Source organism: Sciurus vulgaris, assembly GCF_902686455.1.
Source record: "Sciurus vulgaris genome assembly, chromosome: 1".
In the NCBI taxonomy this organism is placed as follows: Eukaryota; Metazoa; Chordata; class Mammalia; order Rodentia; family Sciuridae; genus Sciurus; species Sciurus vulgaris.
Window position 1 is genome coordinate 13,676,391 of NC_136461.1, and position 9,519 is coordinate 13,685,909.

Genomic DNA, 9,519 nt, shown 5'->3' on the forward strand with positions numbered 1-9,519 from the left:
GCTGGAAGATGGCTGCAGCCTGTCCACTCAAGTGCTCAAAAGAGAGTGCTTCTTCCAAACCTTGGAACAGGAGTTCAGGTTTGATTGGCGTTGGCCCATTTGGCTCCAGTGTCCACCCGGGAATGGACAGCCATGGCTTAGGCCTGGGTCCTGGGTGGAGCTGCACTGGAGCAGTGGTCGGGGGCCTGGCTCTCTGGGGGAATCTGGGGTGCTCCACCCAGAGGAGTGTGTGAACGTGGGGAGCTGATCAGTGCAGGCCCGCTCATGACCAGGCAGACAGGCTTCCAGGCAGAGGGAGCAGCGAGCTGAAGGCTCAGGAGAGAGGCTGGAGCAACATGTAGGTGCACCTCAGCGCCCCGTCGGCCCACCTGGAGGAACTGAGGCTGGAGAAGGAAAGGGCCTCCCCCGGGGCTCTGGATTCGCTCTGTAGCAGAACTAAGGTAAGAGCTCTGTGCTCAGCGGCACACATGGGAGGCTGAGGCACTGGGACAGCTTGAGACCAGGCATTTGAGGCCAGCCTGGGTGACAAAGTGAAACCCTGTCTCTTAACAAAAATGATAAGAATTCAAGGGTCCTCCCAATCAGCAGACCCCGGTGGACTGACTGCCAGCCCACACACCTGCTTGTCTCTCATCTAAGAGCGGTGGCTTTGGGGGATGCCAGCTCTCCTGGGGGTCCTGGCAACCTCCCTCCTTATCTTTGAGTGACAGGACTGGGCAGACCCCCAGATGTCCCACAGGTAGTGAGCATGGAGGGTCTGTCTGTATGGCGGGGGCTCTGCTGTGCTGCAGGGATCCTGGGCAGGACAGTGACATCTGGGTCTCCCTGATGGGGGGTCTCCCTTGTCAGCCGGTTCTCCAGAGGGTGGTCTGAGGTTTGAAGCAGGCAGAGTGCTTCAGTTCCACGCTTCCTGGGGCTCAGTCTAAGTGCGGGAGTCTGTCCCCGTCCCTATAGTTTGTCACATGTGGCCACTCTCCCACTCCAGGGAGGCAGGTTGGGGGCGAGGTCTCAGCTTCCATCCCACCCCCTCGGCTGCCACTTGGAGGGCCCAACTTGGCTGGCAAAGTGGGGTGATGATTTGGGGTCGGGAAGGTGAGGGAGGCTCACTATTCCTGAGACTGGGCCAACCCGCCACCTGCCCAGGCCAGGTCCCCAGGTGGGGGAAGAGCGAGTCAAGAAAGGGCCGGAATCCAGGAGTCAGAAGCCACCTCAGCCTCAGAGGGGTTGGTGGGGCTGTCTGGGACTGTGAGCTCTGCAGCCACAGGTGTGGGTGGCGGGCAGCGTGCTGGGGCCTCAGGGCCTGTTGGGGTTTGAGAGGCCGCATGCAGCCATGGGAGGGTGTAGGTCATGGGCGTGCACATGTGCGCGTGCGCCATGGAGAAGGCCGATGGCTGTCAGAGGACTTGCTTCTCTCTGCAGGTGTCTGTGAACTGTGTGGGGGTCTGGGTACCCGGGTGTGTGAATGTGTGCCTGTATCTGTGGGGCACCCGGACAGGTCACCCTGGGCTTGGCCCTGGAGCTGGGCCTGTCCCCACATGCCTCCTCACTCCTCCTCACTCCTGCGCCTGCGCCTTGCCAAGTTGCTGAGCCAACTCCACCTTCAGAGGCCCTTGCCCCAGGGCCGGCCTGGGCACGAACGCTCTGCTGCAGCTGCTGGCAGTGCCAACGACCTGGGGTAAGAACTGCCCCGTGACCTCTGACCCCCAAGAAGCTACCCTGGGGAAGGAGGGTGGGAAGGGAGGACCTGGGTCCCTGCCAGACAAGATGAGCAGATGCTGGATGACAAACCGGCAAAGCTGAGGCCAGAGTGGAGGCCATGTCACTGACCGTGGAGGTCCCAGGAAGAGATCTGGCACCCACCTTGGGGCCCTGGGGAGTCTGAAGGGGTCGACGCAGGACGACCTGGTAGCTGGTGGAGGATGTGGGAGGAGGGGGAGAGGTGTCTGGGGAGCTGATGCAAAATGCAGGCAGACGTGAAGGTGAGGTGCGCAGAGTGGGGGAAGACGGTGGGACAGAGGCCCGAGGGGCCCGCGGATTTCTAGTGGCAGAGCTGTGGCACCTGTGAGTGGACGCGGTGGGAGGCAGAGCGTTTGTCGCTGTGACGAGCGTGTCTGCAGCTTGGGATGGATGATGGCCTCTCCGTCCATGGTGGGGCCAGGCCCGAGGTCTTAGATGGAGGCCTGGGGAGCAGGAAGAACTCAGCCTGGGACATGGTGACATCAGGGCCTGGGGACACTGGGGGGAGATGTCCAGTGAGGGCTGGGGCACATCCTGCAGCTCAGGGCCTGGCCTGGAGAATTTCCCACTGAGAGTAGAAGGAAAGGGCCGGAAAGGAGCAAAGAAGGAAAAACCAGCAACGGGAGAGAGAGGAGCCGACAGGCAGAGGTTCCAAGAAACCAGAAGCAACTAATGACGGAAAGCAGCTGGTGACCTGGTGGGACAGGGGTGCACGGGGCCTGGAGCACAGTGGACACGTGGGAGCGGCAGGTTCATGGGGTGGTGCAGAGGAGCCTGGCTGTGGATCCCGAGGAGGGGGGTGGGAGGCAGAGGCAGTGAGTGGGGAGGTTTTTTTTTTGATGTTCAATTGTGAAGCGGGCGAGAGAGCCCCTGTAAGGACACTGGGGGAGCTGCTCCTTGGGACAGATAATTTAGGGTCTCTGGAAGAGCAGTTCAGAGTTCAGCTTGGAGGGTCTGCTCCAGGATTTCTAGGGCCTTCTCCATCAGACTGGGGAGAGTTGCAGCTGCGTCTCCACCAGCAGACTCAGGGATGCAGGGAGGTAGAGGCTGACTCCTCCATCAGACTGGGAGGTAGAGGCTGACTCCTCCAACACACTGGGAGCAGAGGCGGGATCTCCCTCAGAATAGGAGCTGCCTGAAGCCAGGAACTATGTCTCCCTCACTCGACTGCTTCTGAGGGGAGGCACTGAGTATCCCCACTGATCTGAGGGCCCCAGAGTCAGAGGGCTGGGTGCCATCCTTCCCCTGTCCTCAAGGTGTCCAGCAGCAGAGGGGGGACCTGGCTTCCTCCTTCCCCCCAGGCCTGCTTCTGTGGTGTCAGGGAAGAGTGGCTTCTGCCAGGAGGCAGGCTGAGATGACGGGGATGCAGGGCAGCCCTCTGTTCCCTTGACAACCGTGACTCCCCCATAAGATGGTGTGAGCTGCCCCAACTCCTGGTGTGGAGAGCTGGTCCCCAGTGCCGAGCGCCCCTCTTCCCACCAGCCTTTTACTAGGACAGAGGGCTTCTGCCCTCACCTGCTTGACCCTGAACCACCCTCCTCCACACCAGGACAGGATGTAGTCGTCCCTGAGATAGGCCAAAGCCAGGCCAAGCCCAGGGTGCTTGTGACCTGGGATGCAACTCCTAAATGGCAGTGGGACTAGCGGGCAGAGACCTTCTGGACAGGGCTCAGTCCTGCTGCGGTTTCTAGATCCTCTTCCTGAGCCACCAGCATCTGTCCCTGAAATACACGGACCCAGCGCTAGTTGTGTGAGGGCCTGTCAGTGTGTACCGCGTGCAGGCACCCCTGGACCAGGGTCATTCACTCGGTCATCCACCCGGTCATCCACCCGTCGATGTCCAAGAATTCACTTGGAACCCCACTCCACGTCAACCCCGTTCTGGAGACTCAGATTTCGGTGGGAGCCAGATAGCCAGGATTAGAAGTCCCTTTTGCCCAGTCTCTCTGGCCTTGCTGCTCCTGGAATGACATAAGCTTATTCCAATCTCAAAGTCTAGAATGTTCTTTCACAGTGGCTTCTTCTCTCCAAGCCTGAATATCACCTCCCCAGGGAGACTTCCATCACTACCCAACCCCCATCATCCCACTTATTTCCCTCCTGGCAGGTCTCCCAGGTGATATATTCGGGTGTTTACTTTTAGGTTAACTAGCGGAGGATGAATAGTGGAGACCCGCAGGCTTCTGGGGTAGGGGAAGCTCTTGGGAGTTTCCCCCGCTCCTCCCCTCGTTCCCCACCTGAGTGGTCAGGTGTCACTTTGGATCCTCTGCAAGCAGGTGTCAAGATTTAGTTGGAAGGATTTAAGATGTCTCTGGGGGTGGAGGGGGAGAGCGTGGAGCGGGGAAAACTCTTAGATCACGAAGCAGGCTGACCTCTCTGGAAGGAGCCAGGACAGGGGAGGCCTGGGCAGGCAGAGCCGCCACTGCAGGCAGCTCTAGGGAAGCCGTGGCCAAGCTGGTGGGGCATCTCCTCTGGGGCAAGCCCACTGGAGGAGCCCTGTGCAGGAAGAAAGGGCGTGTCTCTGGTCCCCATGGGGCTCAGCAGCACACCACTGCAGAATGTGGCCCTGTCATGGTACTGTGGCAGATCCCCAGGGGCAGGTGCTGGGGGCTGTCCATCAAGCACACTGCTCAGTACCAGTCTGTCTGAGGGGCCAGCTGAACCCGAGTAGGCACATGAGCGGTCACTCTGGACTGGTCGGCATTAGGACACTGAGCTACTGTTGCTGGCAGATGGGTCACGAGGCTCTAAATGGTCAAGCGTGGACGGCGGAGGAGCAGCTGACACAGGCATACATGCTGGTGGGAATGCAAAATGGGACACTTTCAAAAGAAGTTTGACTTGCCTTTATAAAATTAAACAAAACTTAACCTGACATGAACCATTTCATGACTAGGCATTTATCTAAGAGACCTAGACAAGTGCATACAGAGACTTCAATAGGAACGTTCGTAATCATTTTAGTCAAAATATCCCAGAAGTGAAGCAGCCCAAATGTCCACTGTCAGGACAACAGATCACCATGTTGGAGAATGACGTATGGCATGCGGCACAGCAATCACCAAGAGCAAATTATGGACTTAGAGGGTGACGTGAATGGATCTCATCATTATTATGCTGCGTGAGAGAAGCCAGACATGGGAGAGTGCATGGAACGTAGGGTTCCATTTATGGGAAGATCTCAAACAGGTCCACTAACAGAAGGTGAAAATACTCAGCGCTACAAACTGACTGTGTCCCCTAAAAATTTGTGTGTTGATGTTTTAACTCTCAGGACCTCTGAATAAGACTGTGTTTGGACTTACGGTCTTAAGAAGTGATTAAGGTAAAATGAGGTTCTTAGCACGGGTCCTAATGCAATCTGACTTGTGTCCTTACAGAAGGAGGAGAAGAGGACACAGACACACGTAGAGAGAAGACCACAGGAGGACACAGGGTGAGGATGGCGTCTACGGGGCCAGGAGGGGGACCTCCGAAGAAATAACCCAGCCGACACCTTGATTCCAGATTTCTAGACTCTCTAATTGCAAGAAAATAAATTTTTGTTGTTTAAGTCACCCAGCTTGTTGAGGCAGCCCTAGCCCTCTAAACCAGTACTTTGGAGTTGGGGATTGAGAAGCAATGAGGGGGAAGTAATTAGCTTTGTGTTAATTATTTGACCTTTTCCAACCTCTCTTTTCTTATTTATGCAAAGGAGTTGTTAACAGTTTCTTCCTCAGGGAATATTGAAAAATATTAAATATAATAATGTATATGAACCAATTAGGGCACTTTTGATAACAAACACAGAAAACCTAACTCAAACTGGGATACACAATAAAATAGATGTTATCACATGTTCAATGGAAATGGCTAAAGGCTTTCAGATGTGGTTTGATCTAGAGGTATGTGTTTTTTCCTTCTTCTCCTTGAAGCCAAGTATTAAGACCAGATCTCAGACCTGACTTCCTGTTTAACTTGTCTTGACCTTGTTTTCCACAATAATCAGGTGGAGTATGTTTTCTTACATTAATGTGAGTTTGGTGATCAGCAAGAGGACCTGGGGGCAGCTATCCCCTGTAGCCTGTCCTTCGTGTAATATGTCAGGAACTACGCAGGGACAAACTAGTCCGTGACAAGAATAAGCCTGAGGAAATAATGATCTAGGTCCTTGAGATCTGTAGCACCGAGAACATCCTGCGACAGGCAGTTAAGACGGAAGTGCATCATGTGATCACAATCCTCCACCTGCGGATGGGACCTGTCTGCCATCACTCTTTCCTACATCAGTTGCTCCTCACTCAGCCTCCTGGTGTTATGGGGTGCAACTTAAGAATAGACCGATCACCACTGAGAAGTCCAAATTTGAGAGTCTTTATTAAGCTGGCCGGCTGACTGTCTCACACAACGCCCCAAAAAATGGCTATTGGGAGAACAGCCCCGACCACAGGGTTGTAGGGGTTCTTATACCAAAAATCACATCAATCCTAAGTGTCTGTTGCTATGATTCAAAATTACAAACTAATATCATGAGATCATCAACAGAGGGGGAAGTGGGTCAAACTGACCCTTACCTAGGTACAAACTAAAGAATGGTTGCTAACATCCACACAATTACCATTTACATGGTACATTGGTTAAGAGCAATAGAGGTCAAAGGAGAGCAATTTTTACTACACAGGTGTTGCCATTGTATATTATTAAACATGTCACGCTAAGTAACTGATGATGGGTACAGAGGCGGGGTGTTCCCATGGGAGAAACTTATTTCTTACATAACATGGAGTCTCCGAGCAAAATGGAGTCTGTTTAGTCATTTCCCTTAGAGTCTGGCCTAGAACATTCTCATGGAGCCAGATCTGTCAGCCCATCACACTGGCAAGTAGACCTTTAGAGTGATGGTCCGCCATCTTCTGATCAGCTAACTAACGGTAATAAAGTTCTTTCTCTGTCGTCTTGCCTTCCGTGAACTGGCTTCTGTCCTGGGGTGAACAGAACAGCAGTCCTTCCCCTCCTCCCCTCTTCTCCTCCCCCACGTCCTCTCCTCCTCCTCTTTTATTATTGTTTCCCAGAACCTGCAACTAGTCATGCATCCCTTTCTGTATTTTATTCCAGACATCTAGGGTCATTTTTTAAAAATATTTTTTTTAGATGTCAATAGACCTTTATTTTATTCATTTATTTATATGTGGTGCTGAGAATCGAACCCAGTGCCTCATGCATGCCAGGCGAGTGCTCTACCACTGAGCCACAACCCCAGCGCTAGGGTCATTTTTTTAAAACAAATTTTATTTGTTCTAATTAGTTATACATGACAGTAGAATGAATTTATACATTTTGATTAATCATACATAAATGGAATGTAATTTCTCATTTTTCTGAGAATCATTTTATTTTTTTTATTTTTTATTTTTATTTTTTGCTTTTTATACCACTTTATTCCAACCTGAGCACCTCAATATAAAACTAAACACTGGTGAACTGTTTTCCTTACTAATCTGAATTACTGTAAAATGTACAAGTTCTGTTAGCAGTCCAACACTTAAATAGATTAAATCATCTGACACATGGTAGATTTCATATAATGAAAAGACCTAAAATAATTAGTGCAATATACTGAACTGATCAAAATAAAATGGACTTTGAAAAACAAGGTTGCAAGATTGTTACTAACATTGCAATATTTATGTTACAAATTACAGGTACATTGTTTATTACGGTTCTAGCCATGAGGAACAACTGAAGCCCCTTTCTTTCAAAGGAGGAAGAAATAATTAGCTGTTTTAGTAACTGTACATTTTGTATACTTTTAAGCAACTCTTAAATATTACAGAAAAATAATAAACATATGGAGACAGTGCAGTACCCTATTTACAGTACAGCTGGAAATCAAATTTAAAGTAATCAAGTTTGAATGTACATAATTGTTAGTGCACTGACTACATGTCCAAAGGGAACAAAAGCCCCCTCCCTACCCCCAAACAAGACCTATATAATGGCCAGCAGTGATTAAATAGAAATCACAGACACCTGGTTTGTTTCATTTTTGTTGAAGAGCTCACATGACGGGAACACTATTTATTAAACTGCATTTATCAGTTTTTATACTCTTAAAACAAGATGGGGATACATCTGCTTTTTTTACCCCATTTAAAAAAATAATGGGACTGGCTATAATATCAGTGCCACTAATTTTTTTTTTCTTCCTGGGCATGTGGGATGGTTTTTTTGTGGTTAATTTATTATTAAAATGTGGAATGTACATTTTAGATAAAAGAAATTATTTGCCTGAATATTGCAGCTAAGCAAAACATCTGGAGAATCCTATACATGTTTTTCAAAAGCCCAAATTAATCATTTTCAAATCTTTTCCATAGATGACTACTGTTCCAGTTTGGAGAAACTGGATGGTTAGTTGTGGATCCAGTCATTTGTCTTTATCCCTAATGATGAGATATGATTCCCTCATAACTTTCCAATGAAACACGTATACACATAGTTCTCATCTTCCCTTTCTATTGCTGTAACATTAGTTGGAGGGATACATGCATGTTATTAAAAATTAAGTTCAAAACACGTAAAATAATTCTGTATTAGAAACTTGACTCTATCATAATCTCTTCTTTTTGGAAGTCATACTGGGCCGGTTAAATGCTCCAATCCCGCTGTTAACAACATTTAGGAAGCAGAATATTCCAGCTAGTTCAAACTGGAGGTTTAGTTACTACAACACTGACTCCTGGTTGGTTGTGTAGGTTCGGTAAGGTCTACTCCTCTTCCTCTAGCAGAATTTGCTCCTGGATTCTGTGGTTCATTCTTTGGCAACTTTTTAGCTATTGCCATGAATATTTCATTTACATTCATTGATGTTTTAGCTGATGTCTCCATGAATAATAAACTGTTGTCATCTGCATAGGACTGTGCTTCCTGGAAATCTACAGCTCTTTTATTTGCTAGATCAGCCTTGTTTCCTGATAAAGCTATTACAATGTTAGGACTTGCTTGCCTCTGAAGTTCTTTAACCCAGTTTTTGGCTCTTGCAAAGGTTCCTCATTAGTGATATCATATACAACTATAGCTGCTTGTGCTCCTCTGTAGTACATTGGTGCTAGACTGTGGTATCGTTCTTGACCAGCTGTATCCCATATTTCAAACTTTACTGTTGTGTCATCAAGACACACGGTTTGGGTCAGAAAAGCAGCCCCAATAGTACTTTCTTGAAATTCATGAAATTGGCCTTTCACGAAACGAAGCACTAGGCTTGATTTGCCAACAGCAGACTCTCCCAGAAGTACTAGTTTGAACTGGCATATTTTATTTCCAGTGTTTGGCCCATTTGGTCTTGTTGCTCCTCGATTAGCCATGTCCAAATTTGAAAGAAGTTTCTAATTTCAGACTTCTAAATGCACTTCCAGGATGCAAAGTGTCAATTTATTTTTCTTTCTAGAGGTAAAGAAACCTTAGACAGCTCCACGCGGGGCTGCAACTTCCTCGTGGTAAGGCCCAGGTGTGGCCCGAAGGACGAATAAGGCTGTGGCTGCCGCGGCGTCTCTTCCTCGGAATCATTTTATTGATTGTAGGTATTGTAGGATCACATTGGTCATGCATGTAGTATATGAGGTAATAATATCTGTTTCACTCTTCTATCCTTCCTACCCCCTTACCCCACCCCTCCCTTCATTCCCCTCTACCTAATATAAAGTAACACTGTTCTTCCCTAGCTGCCCCCCATTTGGGGTTTGGCTTATTTCACTTAGCATGATATTCTAGTTCCATCCATTTACCACTAAATGCCATAATTTC

The 9,519-nt window shown here is 49.2% G+C and overlaps 1 protein-coding gene across 1 annotated transcript; it reads right to left on the bottom strand.

Annotated features, from left to right (window-relative positions):
- Positions 1 to 7,104: 7,104 nt before the first annotated feature.
- Positions 7,105 to 9,191, bottom strand: LOC306663340 (ras-related protein Rab-5A-like). Its single transcript, XM_079143741.1, is given in 2 exon segments — positions 7,105 to 8,762; positions 8,765 to 9,191. Coding segments are annotated over 2 exon segments (645 nt in total). The 5' UTR covers positions 9,081 to 9,191; the 3' UTR covers positions 7,105 to 8,433.
- Positions 9,192 to 9,519: the final 328 nt, after the last annotated feature.